The following is a 22,500-nucleotide window of genomic DNA, read 5'->3' as shown; positions in this document are numbered from 1 at the left end:
CCCGGAACCCTTTCCGATCGTTCGCGTTCTAAAATTTCACAACTTAAATTACCTGAACTACCTTTACCGATATTTGGTAATCGAGAAGGTGAGGATATTTCGAAGTTTTTGCGAGAGTTCGAAGCAACTATTGATAAGTATGATCTTAGTACTCACGTTAAACTTACTCTTCTTACGAGACAGCTTTCAGGTAACTCGCTTAAACTGGTAAACTCATTAGATTGTAGCAACCGTTCGTATGAAGAAGCTAAGCAATTATTACAGAAAGCGTTTGCAGATACTTTGTCTCAACAATACAGGGTTATTAAGCAGTTATCGGAGTTGAAGCTAACGTATCAGAGTGATCCGTATGAGTTTATCAGTAATATGAGAATAATTTGTAATCAATTTGAGGCTTTAAGCATAGATAGAAACATAGTTTTACAGTGGAATGGGTTTAATGACTATTTCAAGAATCAGTTAATGCATATTACTGGCTCGAATAAGCCCTCGTTGTAGCAAATAGATGAACATATCTTTACTGCTTTGGAAAGATATAAAAACATTTCCAAGAAATTTAATGTAAAACAAGGTAATCTTGAGAAAAAGGTTGTGCCCAACTCAAATTGTTTAGCTTCTGCTGTTGTTGTTAATGTTGAGAAGTCTAAAGTTAAAGAATGTTCTCTATGTTTAGCAAACAATAAAGGAGACATTGGTCACCCAATTTTTAGGTGTTCAGTTTATGTAACTCCACAGAGTAAAATTGAAAAACTAAAACTATTGAATTTTTGTACAAACTGTACTTACGATTCTCATAAAACTTCAGATTGCAGGTTTAAATTTAACCGAAAATGTAAACATTGTAACAAGTGGCATTTCAGCTATCTTTGTAAATTTCGTAAAGACTCAAAAAGTACTGATAATAACCTTAAGAATTATTCGGATAACCAGGAAGTGACTAACCAGACGGCAAAGGTGGATTGTAAAGAGAAATCGAACTCTGATTCTGTTGTTTCTAATCTAACTTGGTCTGATTTAAGAGTTTTAAGAATCTCTTGTAACCCGGTGACTGCTATGCCTTCCTTTTCGCCGAATGACAATGGGGATCGAGGTATAAAGGATTCAGGAAGTCGAGTAACTTTCGTTGAGGAAGACTGGGCTAAGAGTATGCAGTTTGAAGTTGTTGATCCGAATTATTCTTTGGTGGTGAATGGTATTAATTCTTCAAAGCCGTAAGCCACTGTAGTATATAAGGTTAAGTTGAATGATCATTATTTTACTGCTATTGCCATGAAGTCTATTAATTTAAAACTAGTTTTGCCAGGTATCTCGGAAGTAGCTCAGGTATTTAAGGATAAGGGCTATATATTAGCTGACAAAACTTTGCATATGTCTGGGGGCAAAGTTGAAGATATAAAATTGCTTTTGGGAAATGATAACTCTCATTTAATACCTCGAAAAGGATGTGCTGTTTGGAGGTAGTTCTGAAGTGATTCCCTCTGTTTACTTGGAATCACCCTTAGGAGTGATGCTTGTAGGTGACATTGAAAGGTATAAGCAAAATCTAGCTCTATTACCAGACAGGATGAAGCATTCTTCTGAAGTTTGTTTAAAGGGTGAGGGTCCCCTTGAAGTTGATAGTAATTTGGATATGGATGGATTGTTTTTAGATTCGGTAGACGAATATAAGTTTCCTGCTTGTGTTAATATTTCTGTTTCAAATAAGGGTCAGATTGTTGAAGCTGAACTTGAAAAAGCAGCAGAAGAAATTCTTTCCTCGAAGGCAGAAATTGTTTCGTACAGTGATTCTAATGTATATGACTAAAACTTCACTGAGGAGAACAGGAAAGTAGTAGAATTTGCTTTAGAAAATACTAGTAGAGATCGTGATGTTAGGTTAGTTATGCCTCTGTTATGGAATGGGAAAGTAGCTCATTTGCTTAGTAAGAATCAAAATCTGTCAAAAGCAATATCAAAATCAAATTTTAAGAAATTTAGCAAAAAGGATAATGCTTTTCAAATGATTGATGAGGTTTTTAAAGAACAGGAACAGCTAGGCATTATAGAGAGAGTATCCAACTTGGATCAATTCTTGGAGGAAAACTCCCAACATTGCTTCCTGCCGCACATGCCAGTGTTCAAGATGGACCGAGAGTCAACAAAATGCCGTAATGTATTTTTGTCCAATTTGTGTGAATCTGACAAAGATGAACCTATAACTATATCTCATAATCAAGCAATTTTTGCTAGTCCTTGTTTGAATAAGAAAATTTCTACTTCTATTTTACACCTAAGTTTTAATGAAAAATTGTTGTTTTGATATAAAAAAGGCATTTCTGATGATTAAGTTGGTGCCTTCGGATCAAAGTAGGTTACTTTTTTATTGGTATAGAAACGTTTCTAAAAAGGACTATTCCTTAATTGTTTATAAACATTGCAGACTTCCATTTGGTTTGCCATGTAGTCCAACTTTATTAATGTTAGCACTTTATAGAATTTTGAGGTTGGATGTCCAAGGTGACAATATTGATGTAAAGGAATTGAAGACAGAGTTATATAACTTATCTTTCATGGATAACTTGGCTTACACGACCAATGATATCGACAGGTTAAAATGGACTTATAAGAAACTTAACAGTATATTTTCTCCCTATCAATTTGAATTACAGCAATTCATAACCAATGATGACTCTCTGCAGCAACAGGTAGATAAAGATAAGGAAAAGACTCATACAAAAGTAAAATTGCTTGGTTTGCTTTGGAACAGAAACAGTGATACTCTTTCGGCAAGCAAGTTGGTACTTGATAAGGATGCAACGACCAAAAGACAAATTTTAAGTTCTATTACAGCCAATTTTGATGTGTTCTCATTTTATGGTCCTTTATTAAACAGGGCTAGATTATTTATGCACTCGCTACAATGCAGGAAAGAAGTTGGATGGGACGATAGACTCTCTGGAGAGGAGCTACGAGAATGGTCTAATATTTGCAAGCAAGTAAATGGTGTTCCTGAAATTACAGTGAAGAGATTTGTTGGTCGCAGGAATGATCCTTTCCAAATTATTGCTTTTTGTGATTCTAGCAAGCATATATATATGGAGTTGTGCTCTTTATCAAGAACTTGCGAACAAAGGAGGTAAGTTTCCTTCTGTCAAAAAATAGAATAATAGGAAGCCAGTTAGAGCTAAAGTCTAACCCTTCTCTTGAATTTCAGTCTCTCTTGCTTGGTACAGAAACTATTGTTGACATTTATAAGGAACTTAGTGGTTCAGAGTGTGTCTCCCCCATAAACATTACAAAATTGGTAGTTTTCTCAGATAGTGCAGTTGCACTGAATTGGTTAAATTCTCGAACAAATAGGTTTGATAAGTTGAAAAAACTAAGTATTTTTGTTATGAATAGGTTGCAAAGAATAGAGAATCTATGTGAAACGGTCCCTGTGACTTGCAAATTTTGTGCAGGTATGATAAATCCTGAAGATTGTACTACAAGGTCATTGTCATATAAAAGGTTGATAAAATCAAATTTCTTCACAGGACCTGATACCATTCATATCTTGGAAGATGACAATTTGGATGTAACGATCCTAAATCCTTTAACCAATGTACTTGAAGTTTCAGAAGGCCACTGTAAGATAGGGAGTGTGACCGAGCCAGAGAAGGGAGGCATTCTGAATTCTACAGTTGGAAATTCCGATTGGCTTCATTTGATTTCGGTCAACAAACATGTACTGACATTCATAAACAATGTCAAACGGAAGTTAAAGAACAAATCTGGCAAGTATGACCATTTTTAAGTTTTCAGTAATGATGAAATTTCTTTGAATGTATGGCAACTGATGATTTTGCAAGATCAACGCCAAAATTTTCCGGATGTTTTTAAATATTTCAGAGAAAGGAACCCTAAAATTAGGGATATGCCTAACATAGTAAGTCAACTAAACTTATTCATTGAAAAGAAATCTGGTTTACTAAGAGTTATAAGTAAATTTCATAAGTGGAGAGACGGTAGTTATGTATTCCCCATTCTTTTGGCCAAAAACAGTAAATTGACTGAAGAAATTATTAGAAATTTTCATGTTAAGTTAGCTCATTCTGGAATATATGCCACATTATCTGAGGCTAGGAAACATTTTTGGATTCCTTGCAGTTTTGCTACTGTAAAGAAAGTCTTGAAAACTTGTGTTCACTGCCGTAGATTTAACGGTAGAACTATAAAGTTAAACCAGTCCCCTTATAGAGAATTTAGGGTTTCTTCTCCAACCATACCTTACAGGTATATTTTCATTGACTATTTTGGACCTTACTGGGTATATTGGATGGGTAAGAAATCAAAGGTATGGATATTATGTATTACCAGTTTATGGTCCAGAGCCATAAATCTTAAGGTTTGTGTTGACCTTTCGGTGACATCCTTTTTGCGAGCACTTCAGCTCCATTGTTTCGAGTTTGGGGTGCCTGAACTCTGTTTAAGTGACCAAGGTTCACAGCTAACTTCAGGTGCTAGAACCATTGAAATTTTTTTAAGTGATAAGGATACAAAATCCTATTTCAGGGAGAACAACATAAAACCTTTGAGCTTTCAGCAGTGCTATAAAGGCCACAGTGAACTTGGATCTTTAGTGGAATCTTGTGTGAAGATGGTAAAAAGGCTTATTGAAGGCTCTATTCGGAATATGGTCCTAGAATATATAGATTTTGACTTTGCTCTATAAAATATTGTACATATAGTAAACCGTCGACCAATTGCCTTTAAAGAATATTTGCGAAACAATGATGGGACTGAACCTGTACCATCTCCAATAACTCCAGAAATTTTAGTTAAAGGTCATGAATTGAATTCCTTAAATATTATTCCCCATTTACCTCCTTTACCTAGGGCAGATGATACTTGAGTTCCTGATATATCCCCCATTTCCCATGTCAAGGACAGCCACAGAAAGTTACGAAAGGCTAGGGAAAGTATAATAGAGATATATAATAAAGAATTTGTTGTGCAGCTGGTGAATCAAGCAACTGATAAACGCAATAGATACCAACCTGTTAATCATAAACTATTAGAAGTTCGAGACATTGTTCTCATTAAAGACCCCCTTCTTAAACCTACTAATTTTCCAATGGGTATTGTCAAAGAGATAAAACTAAACTTTTTAGGTGAAGTAACGGGTGCAACAGTACTCAAAGGAAAAAGTAGGGAAGAGACTAAAAGGCACGTTTCATCCTTGATTCCATTGCTCTATAAACGGGAATATGAGCCTAAATTTAACGATAAGGCACAATCGCCATGTGAGGATAAATTGAGCAAGGAAGATGAGGTTAAGGAGAGACCCAAGAGGCTAGCTGCCATGATTGGGAAAGATAAGGTAAAGAAACCATTGGATGACAATCTAGCGTGATCTTTGATCACTATGTTGCAATTAAATTTTTTCCTAAAAAATTGAATCCCCTCGCAGGAGTGTAGAAAAATGCACATCCGTGTGCATTTTATTGTTTTGTATATTATATGAATTGTTTGGTTGTGGTAAATTTCTATGTTTAAGTTGTTTGCTCGGGAATGGTTTGGTTTTTTTTTTTTTTTTTTTTTGTTGAAAAGCAAATGCATTTACTTGGCATACCTTGAACTACCTCTTGGGACAATTTTAAAGAAGGAAACAAGCCATTCTTGAGTGATGTATTTTTAAGTTTTACCAGGTTGTTCGCTGCTGGACACAAGACTGGAAAAACCGTTGTCGGCGGTGAATGATCTGAAGAAGGCAGTATGGAGAGACCAGCGTAAGAAGCGCAGCAAGGCAGTCTTCTCCTGAATTAGAAGAAATTTTTTGGCAGCCAAGGGACAATGGCTGTCATTCATTAGTGTAAGATCGGAGGCTCTGGACTTAGCCGCTCATGGATCACGTCATCGTCTGACCACCTTATACTACTCAAGAGCTCAAATAAAAGACTTACCATCATCACCTCTACCTTTGTCACTGCTTTTATATGGACCTAAAAGACTGGCTATATGTTGAGGTAAGGTTTGCATTAAGTACGATGCATTTGCTTTGTGAACTTTCAACTATAGGTACGGTTTTATAACGTTTTGTCTTGCAACCAAACTCACACACACACACACACACACACACACACACACACACACACACATATATATATATATATATATATATATATATATATATATATATATATATATATATATATATACATATATATATATATATACATATATATATATATATATATATATATATATATATATATATATATATATATATATATATATATATATATATATATATATATATATATATATATATATATAATAAAATCTGAAGGGTCTCTTTTTAAGTTTTAAATTTGATCTTGACATTTATATTAGGATTATCAAATCTTTTATTGATGTAGGTTTTGTATTTTCCATAGATTAATATTAAAAGTTCGTTTGTTTTCTAAGATTTCGCATATATGCACATTGTTATGTTTGTAGGCCATGACGTTCCCAATTTATAATGTTTAATGCTATGGGTTACAGATCCTTCGGATGTTTCGAAAATTGAGGGGTAATAGTGCGGACCAAATGCAGGTTCTCCGCTAAGTTTTTCCGAGATTTGAACTGAACAGGATCATCATATTCGCCATTCATTCCTAGGATTGTAAATTGTCATAAATTTACCGTTTAATTGTAAAGTAAATTAATTTTCTTATGACTTATAATCTTGCTTCTCCTTAATTGTTACATAGCCCTCTCTAATATAATGCTTTTCGAAAAATGTATACACACACACACACACACACACACACACACACACACACACACACATATATATATATATATATATATATATATATATATATATATATATATATATATATGTGTGTGTGTGTGTGTCTGTGAGTCAGTAACTGTGTAATTATGCATATTGATCCAACAAATTATGTAGCTTGTATATTTTTTTTTTCTTAGTTTTATATACTATAATTATTTGTCACAGGATAATTCATTTTATATTTTACAGCTATTTTGTTTTCCATACAGGCCTTTTGATCGTATTGCAGATGTCATAGGTAAGAAGACAATGATGGTGTATTCACTTTTACAGCAAAGTACGGGAACAGCACCACCTGGAACAGACAGTTACCCATCGAAGCACATTGCATCCCAACACCTACACCACGTGTCGTTGATAATTTAGCTATCGGTGCCATTCGTCGCTATGTACAGGTTGAATTCACTAAGAAAAACACATTCACCATTTAAAAGTCTGACACAAGGTTTACGTGACAATGGTGTCATCCCAGCTGGAACATCAAAATGATCAGTGTGGTGATTACTACATAACAGGGGTTCCTGCTATAAGACCACACAACGGAAAATGTATATCAATAAGGAAAAATAAGGAAACTCCTGATATAGTGTGCTGGCTCATTGGCACCTACCGATTACCTAATGAATGTCAGCAGGAGGGGAGAAAGGTGGTATACATCTACGAAACATGCATCCTATACACGAGTGGCAAGTTCCACCTACTGTCGGTAGGTCCCTCCTGTAGAAAGGGAGTGTTTTATGCTTGTTGATGCAGGCACAGAAGCTGAGTTTTCCTATTAAAAAAAAAAAAAAAAAAAAAAAAAAAAAAACCTGCCATGACAAAATGAATGCCAACCTCTTTGTTGTTTGGCTCCAGTCCCAACTTCTTCCATCATTGCCTGGACCAGCAGTGCATATGCTTGATAATGCACCCTACCACAACCAGCTAAGCAAAGATAGTCATTGCCCAAACTGCTCCACCATTAATGCAGATATCAAGAAATGGTTGACGTGCCCCCAGGGACCATTCCCTCCAAACCGCACACACTCTGAGTTGTTGCAAATTTGCAAGCAAAATTGTCCACTACCTGTGTATAATATTGACACCATCATCCATTCATGGAGACATGAAGTTGTCCGACTACCATCTGCGCATACTGAGCTCAATGCTATTGAGCAGGTCTGGGACTTTATGGAAAAAAACGTGTGCATTCCTCATTGCAGCATTTCACTCAGGTAGATTTACGGGCCAGAGTAGAGGACGCATAAGTTAGTACAACAAGGGAAGTGTGGGACGGTGCAATAAGACGGTTCAGAGCCTTCGAGGTAGCATAATGGTCAAAGGATAACATCCGTAGACCTTTAGATAATATTATTATCAATATAAACAGTGATTACGAGAATGATCTGTTCCTGACAATGATGACGATTATGAATATTCTTTTCATATTTTTGTTCAATTGTTTCCTTTACTTTCCAACTGACGGTGATAGTTATTTCACATGTGAGAGAGAGAGAGAGAGAGAGAGAGAGAGAGAGAGAGAGAGAGAGAGAGAGAGAGAGAGAGAGAGAGAGAGGAACTTCTACCTTGCTTCTTTTATCATTGACATCTATGTAATGATTATCATTACAACTGTTATCATTATTACTATTTTTTGTCTTAATAGGTAGAAATATCAGGGGCACCAGCTGATAAGGTAGTCCAGTTATGAAAAATAACAGTAAAACAAAAGGGAATGCATCAATGCAGATTGGAGATACATTACATAAAGATAACTTCTGCATGACTGTTCAATGTAATTCATGCTGTCTACACCTTCAAAAATTAATAAAGCATTTCTTTAGATATCTGAATCTCTTGTAATTGTATGCTGGATCTTAAGCATGGGGTATTGACATAACAACTTTCAGAAATCAAAAATCGTTTTATTGCTTCTATGTATGCGTAAACATGTTGTACATGCTCCCCAGAAGTTTCAGCCAATTATTTTTTTTACAAATAACGAAGATATAGCGGTTTTCAAATTATGACGTCATCCTTACTGTGTCGTCTGCATGACTGAGTTTGACAAAATCGTCTTTGTGTGTTAATTTTGCATAAATATGGCGATTTTTCACTTATGTTTCAAGCTATCTTACGTCGGGCAGAAATGGAAGGCATTGGTAGTGTAGTTGAACGAAACTTACTCCTACAATAACAGAAGCCAAAGTTTCCAAAGATGTATAGATGTTATAATGCATGCGTTTGTTTACTTGAAGTTCTTATGTACATTGTGTTTCCACAACGTCCTCAGGAACTTTGTAGCAAGGCCAATGTTACCTAAGGTTATAGAAAGAACAAATAGTCAATCATTTTTCCAAACAATGAAGATATAGCCGTCTTTAAATGATGAAGTTGTCCTTATGGCGTCGTCTGTATGACTGTGTTTGACAGATGTTTACCACTGCCATTTATACAAATACTACAATTCTCTCTCTCTCTCTCTCTCTCTCTCTCTCTCTCTCTCTCTCTCTCTCTCTCTCTCGAATTATTTAAAACTGCCATTTATACAAATACTATAATAACAATGTTCAACTCTCTCTCTCTCTCTCTCTCTCTCTCTCTCTCTCTCTCTCTCTCTCTCTCTCTCTCTCTCTCTCTCTCTCTCTCTCTTATGTTTCGAAATCTCATACTTCTGGCAGAAATGAAAGGCATTAGTAGAGGGTAGGTGAATGAAAACTACCAGCTACCAGAACATCAGCAAAGTTTCCAAATTCATATAGAAATTATAATGCATGTGTTTATTTACTTGACGTTCGTATGTTGATTGTGCTTTCACAACGTCCTCTGGAACTTTATAGCAATGCCAATGTTACATAACGTGATAGAAAGAACAAAAAGTAAGTGGAGAACAAGAAAAAAGAACCAAGAAAGAGGGAAGCATGTATAAGAGTACAAAGCTGAAAGCTGCTAACTAAAACACTGGCAACAATTAGAGATCGCTGGCAACTCATAACATAGGAATACAGTGGAACCTCTACATACGAATTTAATCAGTTCCAGAACCAACTTCGGATGTAGAAATTGTTTGGATGTCGAAACTAATTTTCCCATAAGAATACATTGAAATAGGATTAATCCGTGGTTGAGCCCAAAAACCTATGATAACTTCTTAATAAACTACTACACATAATTTTCCCATGAGAATAATGAACACTAAATTAGATAATAGACATGTAAATAAGAAGAATTAGCAAACGGGTTTTTAGCGTCACTTTACCTTAGAAACTCCAGCGCAGGTGTTGTTCGTCTTTGCTACGCAGAGAGGAGAGAGGAGACGGACAGACGGCGAGGAGGTAGAGAGGTTAACTACGATAAACGTAACACTACCGTAACTTATTCTAACTTACACTAAGTGAACTTTAACATAACTTAGCTTATTTTTTTTTATTTTTATATTTTATATTTTTTTTTTACATTTTCTTTTTTTCTCTTTGATGATTACATAATTTTGATCACTATCACTTACATTTAATATTGACTGAATTTCTTTTGCTTCACTCTTTTCCGTTTTCTGTGTTTTACTTTCTTCCGCTTCACTCTTTACCGTTTTCTTCGGTTCACTTACATCCTCTTCATCGAGAGTTCGCTTCGCAGTTTTTTTAAAGAAAGCATCGATACATAATTGCTTGGTACGGCTTTTCAGAATGTTTCGAAAGTGAGTTAGGCAAACATCATCGAATTGAGAAACTACACGACAAACCTGCAATTTCTTTGGATGGTATTTGTCGATGAAGTCGACCACGTCTTGATATTTCCCTAACACCTATTTTATTTGCGCTGAACCTAACACATGTTCTACCTCCTCGCTCTCTTCCTCGTCATCACTCATGTGCTCCAACATAGCATGGAGTTCCTTGAGCTCATCCGTCGTCAGTTCGTCGTGATGTTCAGCGACGAGTTCCGTAACGTCATCTGCGTCTACCTCCAGACCCATGGACTTGCCAAGGGAGACGATTTCCTCTACGGCTTCCGCTGCACCGACCACGGGATCAAGTTCGGGGTCAAAACCCTCGAAATCTCGGAGAGCAACTGCATCAGGCCACAGCTTCTTCCATGCAGAATTGAGGGTCCGTCGAGTTAATCCCACCCAAGCCTGATCTATGATCTTCAAGCAGTGCACGATGTTGAAGTGGCCCCTCCAAAATTCACGAAAAGTTAAGTTGGTGCTTTGCGTGGCATTAAAGCACTGCTTGAATAAGTGCTTGGTGTACAGCTTCTTAAAATTAGAGATGACTTGCTGGTCCATGGGCTGGAGGATAGAGGTGGTATTTGGTGGAAGATACAGCACCTTTATGAACTTGAATTCATCGTAGATATCATCTTCAAGTCCGGGGGCGGGGGGGTAGGGTGAGCGGGTGCATTGTCAAGGCATAGCAGGCACTTTAAAGGCAATTTCTGTTCATGAAGATACTTCTTCACAGAATGGCCAAAAACTTGGTTTACCCATTGCACAAAGAATTGCCTAGTGACCCAGGCCTTCGAGTTGGATCGCCAGAAAACATGAAGCTGATCCTTATCGACGTTGTGTGCTTTAAAGGCCCTAGGGTTCTCAGAATGGTAAACAAGCAAGGGCTTGACTTTAAAGTCCCCGCTAGCGTTGGCACATAAAGCAAGAGTCAACCGATCCTTCATTGGCTTATGCCGAGGCAATTTCTTCTCTTCGGCAGTGATGTAGGTTCGACTCGGCATCTTCTTCCAAAACAGCCCAGTTTCATCACAATTGAACACCTGCTGCTCTACGTAGCCTTCTTCCTTTACGATATTTTCGAAGTTCTTAACAAAGTCAGCTGCAGCCCTTGTGTCCGCACTAGCAGCCTCTCCGTGGCGAACAACTGAATGAATCCCGGACCGTTTCTTAAATTTCTCGAACCAGCCACGAGATGCCTTGAAATCATCTGAGGAAGGCTCGGTTGAACTCTCCCCAGCATCACCCCCAGAGCTCTCCTCCTTCAAGTCCGTAAAGATGGCGTGCACCTTCTCGCAGATAACGGTTTCGGTGATGGTGTTGCCAACGATCTCTCTATCCTTAATCCACACTAGTAGAAGTCGTTCCATCTCTTCTATGATAGGGGTACGCCGTTTGAAAATTATAGTGATCCCCTTAGAAGGTTTCACTGCTTTAATAGCTTCCTTCTGTTTAAGGATTGTCGAGATCGTCGACATATTACGGCCATACTGTTTAGCAAGTTCACTCACGCGGATGCCACGCTCATGTTTTTCAATAAGTTCCTGCTTAATTTCTATAGAAAGCATTTCCTTCTTCCTTTTCTCACCACTACCACTACCACTGGCAAAACTAAGCCTCTTGGGACCCATACTTTACGTAAATTATCGTTAATGGATGCACGTAAAAAATCACAATTAAAACACAGTTAATATCAGAACGCACAGAGCACAACCGCAAGAAGCCGACGAGAACAGAGGACTGACCCAAGCCGCGCTAATTGAGCGTCCCCCCGAGGTCGATGTGCTGCCTTCTATTGGCGGAAATAAAAAACACTTCAGGCGCTATGAGCACCGACTACGCATACGAGCATTGTTTACTTCGGGTGTCGAAAAAAACATTCGGGTGTAGAGTCGGAACGTGTTCGAATTGTACTTCGCGTGTCGAAAAATTCGGATACAACCGGTACGACGAAAATTGCTTACTTCGTGCGTCGAAATAAAATTCGGGTGTAGAGTCAAAAATTTGCTCGAATTTTACTTCGGATGTTGGAAAATTTGGATGTAGATATGCTCGGATGTAGAGGTTCCACTGTAGTAAACTGAGGGTTCAAATACCTCGTTTAGGGTGCATTTATGTAGGAATAAACAATAAAAGTTATCATATTAATATTATCTTGATTTCTTTTAGAAAAGAAGCGAAAGTTTGCTGCAAATCTTTGGGAGCTCATAACTCAAAAACATACTTATTCACACTTAGGTACATTTTTTTCTCTTATTTGTTGTTCGATATTAGAGAGAAAGATATCGTTGAAAAGAAGAATAAAAATCCCACAATTCTGTCAGACAGAATTTTGATTTTCTTTTTACATTTTTTTTCACGATTATTTTCCTTTTAGACGAGGAGAAAAAATAAAAATTCATTAAAAAAAAGCAAAAAGGAAAATCAAAATTCTTTCTGACAGAATTGTTCAGTTGATAAAGTAGTTTTTATGGTATAAGTTTCAATACAATTAGTATTATAGTAGTCGGGAAAAATGTACCTAAATTTTATTATTAAATCATGATTTTTGCTAATAAATACAAAAGTTTTTGTTCAAATGACTTGAAATTTTGATTTGATGAAGGTATTATATATGTCTAAAACATATATAGAAATTGTGTAATTTGGATCATTAGAAAAAAAATGGCGGACATGGCGGACGGTCCCCTTATTCTTGGTTACCTTTCAAAGTCGTAGTTGTATATCGTGCGAAACTTTAAGGATTTAAGAAGCCTTCACGGTAAGTTGGATAAATAGGTTAAAGGCATTAAATTCCTTTTACACCCTGACGAAATAAAACATCAGGAAATGTTATTTAGAATTATAACAAGAATCCAACATATCTGTTATTTCAGTTCTTAACAAATATAACAGGTTACAGAAAAAGTAGAGTAAGCGACGCTAGAGAGACCAGGAAAGGGGATTACTGGAGGAATAGGAGGAGGGTTAAGACAGAGGAAAGGAAGGAGAGGTGGTTGATGGGGGAGTGTAGGTATCCGAATTGCTTTACCTATTCATCCGATTCACTTGGCTTAGGCTTTATTAGGCCAGGAGTAAACACCTTAACGAACGAAATTTGCCAATGCATTATAGTATAAAATATTAGGGGGAGGTCTGTAGAGTGCTGTGTCAAAGTACTACTTTGATCAAATAATCAGTATGGAAGATATTAAAGAAAATCACACTATTTTTTTTCCATAAATGTATAGTAGGTGTCTGTCTTCATTTATTTTGGTTTCAACTTCTGTTAATTATACAAGGAAGATTGGAGTAGTAGGAGCGCAGTACAGGATCGGTTGAAAAGTTATATCTTACTTAAGCGTTCCATATGGTTGCTAAAGATTGCAGACACTCTAATTACCCTTGGTTAAAGTTAATATGCGCAAATAATAATAATAATAGTAATAATAATAATAATAATAGTAATAATAATAATAATCATGTTAGATTTATATGAAATCTCAAGTAGACTGGAATGGAATTTTGAATGATCTTTTGAGCATAAATTAGTCAAAATTGTATAGTAGTGTTGATCCTGTTATCCCTTTCAATGAGAGCCTAATCAATATAATTGATATGTGTAGTGTAGGATAAGTATGTATCAGTGTTGAATCGAGTGTTACTATGTCTATGGTTAGCAACGCATTACCTAACTCCTTTGTGCCAAGAAGTTGGTTTTGTCATGGACAGCAATTGCCTTGTACCCACCTTAGGATTAAGATGCGTTTCTAATAAACCATCAGCATGGGAATAGTGCTCCTTACCTACCCTGCCATTAAAGTATCTTATATGGCGCAGTGACAAATTATTACCTTTGTAAAATGTTGGGACTTTGCAGAAGATCGCTGAGAGACACTTCTGGATTAGTAAGACCTAGAGATGCCCGCACTGGCACCAGCCAGGCTCTAATAGTGGATCTCAATGTATTAGCTCAGGCATTATGTACAGCCATACAAACTGATGGGAATAATTCATCACTTGGCAGGGGGAACAATCAGCTTATTTTCCCTAAAAATTGCATGTACGTGATGTTAGCAGAGGATTTTAGGAGTTGCAAGCAACCTATTGAGGGTTTGGTAAGAGTCAGAAAAATTTCCCGTAGTGTGGACAGTAATGAATATCAGGCTACTATGCAAAGAAAAACTACAAAGGGCATTAGATGCACAATTCTCTTCAGCCACTTGGAATGCCCTTCAGGTGGAGGACGCCTTTGATACCCTGAGAAAAATAACCACAAAGACAGCAAACAGGGCGGTTGTGTGGGATAAGTTCTTCACAGGAAGACAGAGAGAAGAGGAAACAACAAAGGAATACATCCACCGGTACCAACAGGAAGCCCTCGAGTGTGCATTTTAGTGCCCTAATTGCATAGAGGATTTATATGAATATGTGCTGACAGGTAAGATTGTGAGCGGCATACGCAATTGGAAGTTAAAACAAGACATTTTAGAGAACTTTGAAAAGTACAATTCTGTGAGTGTAATCATGGTAAAGTGTGAGGTATTCAAAGAGGCAGTAAAGGAATGCGGGGACCCCACACAGAAAGGGGAATGAAGAGATTTCATCGAGGCGGGCATCGAGAGGGAGGAGGAATTGGCGTTTCCACTTGGAAGACGTAGCGGCATTGAAAAAAAATTAGCAGAAAAAAATCTGTACCTACTGGGGAGGTAATTGAGTGGTGTCCCCGTATGGTAGTGTTAGCCAAAAAGGATCGCACTCGGAGGATGACCGTTGATTCTTAAAAAATTCAATACATGCTGTAAAAGGGAAATTCGTCATACGTTTGCACTGTTTGATATGGTGTCAAGTGTCCCGGTGAATACTTTTAGAACTACGGTCAATTTACACTGGGGTTTCCATCAGATAGTGTTGTATGATTCTAACATAGAAGAGGCGTTTTGGCATACTTTTGATTTACTGTTAGCGTGTGAGAGAAAGGATGTAACTCTGAACCCACATAATTTGGTGAGAGAGCCGTGAATTTTGTTGAATATAATGATGGCTGGGACAAATATCTGCCTTCAGAGGACAAATTTGCTGTTAGAAAGAAGTTCCCGATGCCTATTCAGTCTACCATATCCGATATTTGTTCGCGATTTGGGCTGGTCAATCAGTTGGCTCCGTTTTTTGCAACGGCCACTGTCATGGCATCATTTTGGGAATTATTGAAGTAGGGGGCCAATAAAAAGGTTTATCCGGATGAAATTTTGATATCTAAGTTTGAATTTGCCAAAAATGAGTTATGTAGGTTAATATGTGAGGGTGTGCATTATTATGACAAAACAAGACTAAGCATTGTTATGATTGACTGGAGTGAAGAGGGAATGAGCTTTGCTGTATTACAGCAATATTGCTCTTGGGTATGTAATGATGTACCTTTCTGTTGTCAATGGGGTTGGAAGTTAGCCTTTTGTGGCAGCAGGTACCTTTCAAAAGAAGAATTGAACAACGCCCTTATTGGTCTCATTTCTGAAAAGAAGCCTGTGTCTTTTTGCTGAGCTGTCCTAACCTACCTCTGGTAACTGATCATTACCCGTTGGTTAAGCTGTTAGGCTATCGGGAGCTGAAGCACATTGAGAATTTGAGATTGTTCCGCTTGAAAGAAAAAACCCATCAGTATAAATTCACAGTCAAATAAGTGCCAGGTAAAAGAAATACTGCCGCTGATACCTTATCCCAGTATCCAAGTCTGAGGCCTTCACTGAAAGAGATCGACTTGGAGGATGCAGAAGAGGTATGCGGAATAACAGTGTGCTGCAATGATCCGTCATTTCGTGATGTTGATAATGACGTCATAGTAATTGACGGTGAGGACGTTCAGGAAATTGCTAGCAAAGATGAGGAAATCAGTTGTTATTGAAAAGGGAAAGCGACAACAACTGGGCTGAAAATAGGAATATGGTTGAGCCTGCATTAAAGTCGTATTTTCAGGTAAGGGACCGGCTTAGCTACATCATTATTCTAGTCACTTACGCCTTCGAAGAGAGGCACATACGTTTGGTAGTACAGCAAACTCTCAAGGAAACTGTGGCACGTAATCTGCACTTGGGCCACCAAGGCGCTGACTCTGTGTTGTGTAGGGTACAACAATCTGTGTACTGGCCTAGGATGGAGGCAGATGCATTGTTTCAGAGATCTAAATGTACAAATTGCACCGAGAATTCGTCATCCCATTCCCACCCAACCGCCAGTGTATCTATTTTAGAAAACCGTAGCAGACTTCTTTCAGCTAGATAATAAATGCTATTTGGAAAATGCAGACAGATTAACTGGGTGGCTGGAACTGTCGCACTTTGGCAATGGTGTGACTTCATCAAAGATCATCCCTGTATTGCGGAGCTTGTTCTACCATTGGGGTACCCCTGAGGAGATATCCACTGATTGGGGACTGAACCTAGCGAGTGCGAGATGTTGGACTTTTATGAGTGATGGGGGTTGCAACTGCGTATCTCGTCATCACAATACCCCCAATTGAATGGGTGAGCTGAGGCGGCTGTGCACTCTGCTAAGTGTATGATAAGGGACAACATTAGGGCTGATGGCAGCCTAGACACCAATGCCACAGCCAAAGCCCTTATGCAATACTAGAATAATCCTCTAATATATATAGACAAGTCTCCTGCGCAATTAACATTAGAGAGGCAGTTACAGTACTCTATCCCAATGGCAAATAAATTCTTATATTTGGACAATCATTGGATGACCACAATATGTGCGAGAGAAAAAGCTATGGTCAAAAATTCACAGAGAAGCAAATGTATGACCGGCATGCACGGCAGTTGCCATACCTACGTGTAGGCAACCAAGTCCTCTGTGAGAAGTGGGATCAATCGGGAGTGAAGGGGGTGATGGAAAAACTCCCATATAGACAGTGTTTAATTGAAATATATGGGACTGGCTGAATATCAAGGAAAAATCAACGCCACTTGAAGTACATTACAGCGAGGAACCAGTGCCCTACTATGGAATCAGCTTTGGAAGGTGCCACATACCCAGGATCAGGAGGCATATGCTGACCACGGTAGGCGCCCACCCCTTGGTAGGAGTAGTTTGAGGCCAATTAAATACCCAGCTTGGATGAAGGACTATGAGGGTGGAAAATAGATGGCATTCCCACAGTTTGTTGAGCTATTATTGTGTTTTGCTTCAATTGACCATTCTTCACTTATTTATCTTTTTCTATTTTGTTTGTTCTTATTTGTGATTTGCTTTGAATGCCTCTAATTTCGAGTTTTCAGTAAGCGTATATTTTTTTAGGTAATGTTTAACTTTGTGGTGGATGTGGGGTAAGTATTTATCAGTAATGAATCAAATGTTATTATATCTATGGTTAGCAACACATTACCTAACTCCTTTGAGTTTTGCCACGGACGGCAGTTGCCTTGTACCTACCTTAGGATTAAGACGTGTTTCTAATAAACCATCAGCACAGGAATAGTGCTCCTTTCTTACCCTGCCCATAAAGTATCCCAAGGTACCTAGTGGAGGACAAACCATGGTTCAATGATGATTGTAGACGTGCTTATTTAGAGAAGCAGGAGGCCTATCATCTTTGCAAAGGTAACAGATCAGATTTAAGTTGGAATAACTATACTCAGCTTAGAGCTTTTGCTCAGAGATTTTATGCTTCAACTGGAAAGGAAAACTAACCATAAAAGAAACCCTTTCTGGTACAAACTAGGAACATATGGGATAGACTACCCTTAAACTTACATTCTTTGATGTAGATGCAACAGTTCCTCCCTTACTTAAACCAGACGTCTCTGTCACTCACTGTCCACAAAAAAAGGCAACCCTTTTAGCTGATGTGTTCGACAGTAAGCAGAGAAATGAGAAACTTGATCTTCCTTATTCCTGTTTTTCTGAGGCTAAACTAGCTAGTTAGCTTTTCGATCTCATGAAATTAAAGCTCTCTTGATGGACCTTGATTCTTATGGAAGTGCAGACCCAAATGGTACTTTTCTTTTACTTTTTATAAAGACTGAAGATTTTTTTTTGCTCTAAAGTTATCTGTTATTTTGTGCAAGTTAGCAAAAAGAGCTTTTAGCACTTGTATGAGAATTGGTCATGTTAATCAACTATGTAAATGTGTTTGTGGTACCTTAAGTCCAACTGATTATCACCCAATTTACATAACTCACATATTATCTAAAGTTTTGAACATCTTAATAGGTTTGCTGGAGGTAATCATGTTCCCTAGTTTACAATTTGGTTTTCGTAAAGGCCTAAAAGCATGTGATGCCCTTCTTACAGTCTCCAATGCTATACAGAATTCCCTTGGTTTGTGGTCAGGAAGTTTGTATGATTGGCATTGTCTTTAGTGCTGTTTTTGACTGTTTTAATCATGAAGCCCTTGTTTTCAAACTCAAACAGTTGGGAGTTGGTGGCTCGTTTCTCAACATCATTATTGAATTTTTTAGCAATAGATTGCAAAGAGATGTTGTTGATGGGCATCATAGTCAGTATAGGAATGTGGTATATGGTGTTCCTCAGGGTTCTGTTCTATATGCATATGATATGCAGTTTGACCTAGAAAACTAGCTTGTGCATATGTAGAGGATGCTACTCTTTTTGCATCAATTCCATCTCCTGAATGTAGATCTGGGGTTGCTGAATCCCTTAATAGAGGTCTAGCTAAAACTAGTGCATAGTGCGAATTATGGGGTATGAAGTTGAATTCTAACAAATTCAAAATATGATTGTAAGTAGGTCAAGGACAGTGGCTCCTCAACATCCGAATCTCAGCATTGATAATGTTTCTTTAACTCTGTGTGACTTTTAAAATTTTTGGTGTGATTCTCAAAAGCAAATTTACTTTTGAGAAACACATTAGGTCTGTGTCTTCTTCAATTGCCCAGATAACTGGCTTATTGAAAAAGTCTTTCAAGAGTTTTTTTGATCAATCTATTCTGAAGAAGTGTTTTAATTCTTTCATTCCACCTTGTTTCGAGTGTTGTTCTCCTTTCTCGTCTTCAGCTGCTCATTCTCATCTTAATTTGTTGGACAGTAACTTATTGTCTATTAAATTTCTTATTCCTGATCTATATGTCAATCTCTGGCACTGTTGTTCAATACGTTCGTTATGCATGTTATATAAGATTTTTCATAATTCTTATTATCCTTTACATTCGGATCTTCCCCCTCCTGAGGCTTAATACTACACAGTATTCTAGAAGTTTTATTCCAGCTTTGACCAAGGGTTGGAATGACCTTTCTAATCGGGTAGTAACGGTAGTTGAATCGGTAGAACTTCAAAAGTTCAAACTAGCAGCCAATGTTTTTATGTTGAACAGACTGACATAAGCCTTTTTATATTTTATATACAAAATATATATTTTGATGTTGTTACTGTTTTTAAATTATTTTTTTTAATTGATTATTATTTCTCATATTAGTTACTTATCTCCTTCTTTCCTTTCCTCACTGGGCTATTTTTCCCTGTTGGAAAAGCATCTTGCCTTTCCAACTAAGGTTGTACCTTAGCTAGTAATAATAATAATACACTAATTATCTAAAACTTAACTTCTCTCTTTATTCCTTTTTTATCCAACTGGAACCTTTTCCTTCTATCACTGTTACAATTCTTATAGTTATACTCAGTAAGGGTCGAGCTAGGAGGTGTGATAAGTTTTTATTCAACTTATCGCAAAGATAGGGGCAAACGCTATATTTAGATATATTTACATAAGTAAAATTACATTCTGCTCTTTTCCAGTTAGCAAGAGCTTTTATCTCATGTTCTCGAGTTATAGTAATGATAATATACTAATTTAGTAATATGTTTCGGATTTGATGTTAGATGACTTACCATTATTTAGTCAATGCCTAGATATCTTTCATGTGGGCCACAGAGACACTGACTTCGACTATTGCGAAACACATGTTTGATCTAACGCCATCACATTACCAGGTATACAGCGGTCAATGCTGGTAGCCTCTTGAATATCCTTGTGTACATAAAAAGATGTAGGCATCTAGTCTAATTCTAATCTCTGCGTGAGTTCGTCACGGACGTGACTGATACAAAAGATAAACCTTTAGGAAAGGAATGAAGTACAATACATTGGTACAATTTCCTTTAATAACGACATCGGACTCCGAAGCATGGCGTCTTTTCTATTAAATCTTAAAGAATCAAACTTACGTAGAGAATCAAATGGATACGCAGTCTCACCGACTAGTTACATGACTGGCATTGAATAAGGAGGCTTATGCGAATGCGAGTCTAGTCTACTTTGTCCTTGCACACGTCGAATAAATCAATTTCGTATGACATTTAACATGTTTACAGACTTTCAAAAGATACTCTAATACATCAGGTGATAGAGATCGTCTTTTATCATAATGAGGCTACCATGTAATTATTGTGCAACAGCATGATGATGAAATATTAATCCTGAGGACAGTTAATTAAGAAAAATATTTCTAAACATTTTCTTAGATTAGTGTAACGATAAATCTTTGATTTTCCAGAAAAGTTTGGGAATTAGCTTTGCTAGCAACAGGATCGGTGTTTGAAGATTACTCGGAGAAATTGGGTCAAGATGGGCTATTAAGGACAGATTTAAATCTTGACCCTCTTCGAGGGTGTATTACTATACATTTGGTTTTCAACATACTTTTCTGTTACTGACCACAAAGGGCATATATTTCCCATCCCCTTTAAAACAGTGAGAGAAAAAAAAAATACTTTAGTTATCTAATTATTTTAGTAAACATTTTTACTCCTGTAACTTTCACAGTTCCATTTTTATCAAAAATATATTGAACGTAATCAATTTCTGTACTGTGCATAGACAACATAAAATCCCAGACAAAGATATATCAACATTATTGATTATAAGCTCATATAATAAATCCTAATCTGAAATGGCTATTCGTACCATCTGTTTAAATCTAAGATACGACTTACCTAAGAAATACCTCTGAAGTCCATTATTCTTGGTTATGTATAAAAGTAATAAACTAGGATAATGGCTACGAGTGTGCTCGTTGTTTTATTTCGTACTAACCTTGTTATAAGACGTTCATGATCATACCGAGACAACATGACAGTACAGGCCCCGCATCCGCCCTCACCACACCCCAGCTTAGCTCCGGTTAGTCGAACTGCAGTTATGTTTTAAGGCCAAATCGTCATATTATTTTCGCACAACACACACACACACACACACACACACACACATACACACACACACACATATATATATATATATATATATATATATATATATATATATATATATATATATATATATATATATATCTAATAGTAGCTATGGTATTCTTACACAGTGGAAAAGTTGACGTAGAAAAGTTATATGAAGGCGAATTGTTACAGGAATGCTTTCTATTGTGTCACATATAATATTGGTGATGAATAAACACTTAAGCGATGAAAATCCTTAATTTTTCCAATGGTACCAAATCAAGTTTGTTTTAATGACAAACGATTTAAATGGTTCTAATCAAATTTTGCTCTGATAGTTTAAAACAACTTTACTTTGCGCCATGAAAATTTATGTTCATTATTACTATAAATGATTATCTAGTACAAAGCCTCTTGTTAAAGGTTAAGATATTTAGACTCACAACTGGAAATTTGTGTTTTTTATGAAAGGTCGGTTTTATTTAACCGCTCCTTCATATATATATATATATATATATATATATATATATATATATATATATATATATATATATATATATATATATATATATATATATATATGTTTATGTCCACGTGTGCGTGTGCATGTGCATGTGCGTGCATATGTATGTACGCATACATTCCAAAATTACCAATAAAAATTGACACTTTTAATTAATTTAGGAATAAGTTTGAGAAAAGGATACGATTTTTGCGCAGGTACGTTAAGAGAGTCCATTCCGGGTCCACGTTTTCTTCTGTAACCTAGGAAAGTAAAATGATTGTTAAGGTTAGTTCAAATCTTTATCAGTTTCCTATAAC

The 22,500-nt window shown here is 36.9% G+C and overlaps 1 protein-coding gene across 1 annotated transcript in view; it reads right to left on the bottom strand.

The window, feature by feature from the left end:
- The window catches only part of LOC137615285 (xanthine dehydrogenase/oxidase-like), a 194,477-nt gene that overhangs the window by 88,946 nt on the left and 83,031 nt on the right, over positions 1 to 22,500 (bottom strand). The window contains exons 2-3 of the mRNA XM_068345018.1: positions 22,386 to 22,443; positions 21,542 to 21,638 (exon numbers count right to left, since the gene is read on the bottom strand). Coding sequence (XP_068201119.1) covers positions 21,542 to 21,638; positions 22,386 to 22,443 — 155 coding nt within the window. The remainder of the gene's footprint in view (positions 1 to 21,541; positions 21,639 to 22,385; positions 22,444 to 22,500) is intronic.

Source organism: Palaemon carinicauda, chromosome 21 (assembly GCF_036898095.1).
Source record: "Palaemon carinicauda isolate YSFRI2023 chromosome 21, ASM3689809v2, whole genome shotgun sequence".
NCBI lineage: Eukaryota > Metazoa > Arthropoda > Malacostraca > Decapoda > Palaemonidae > Palaemon > Palaemon carinicauda.
This window is presented reverse-complemented; position numbering and strand designations above follow the sequence as displayed.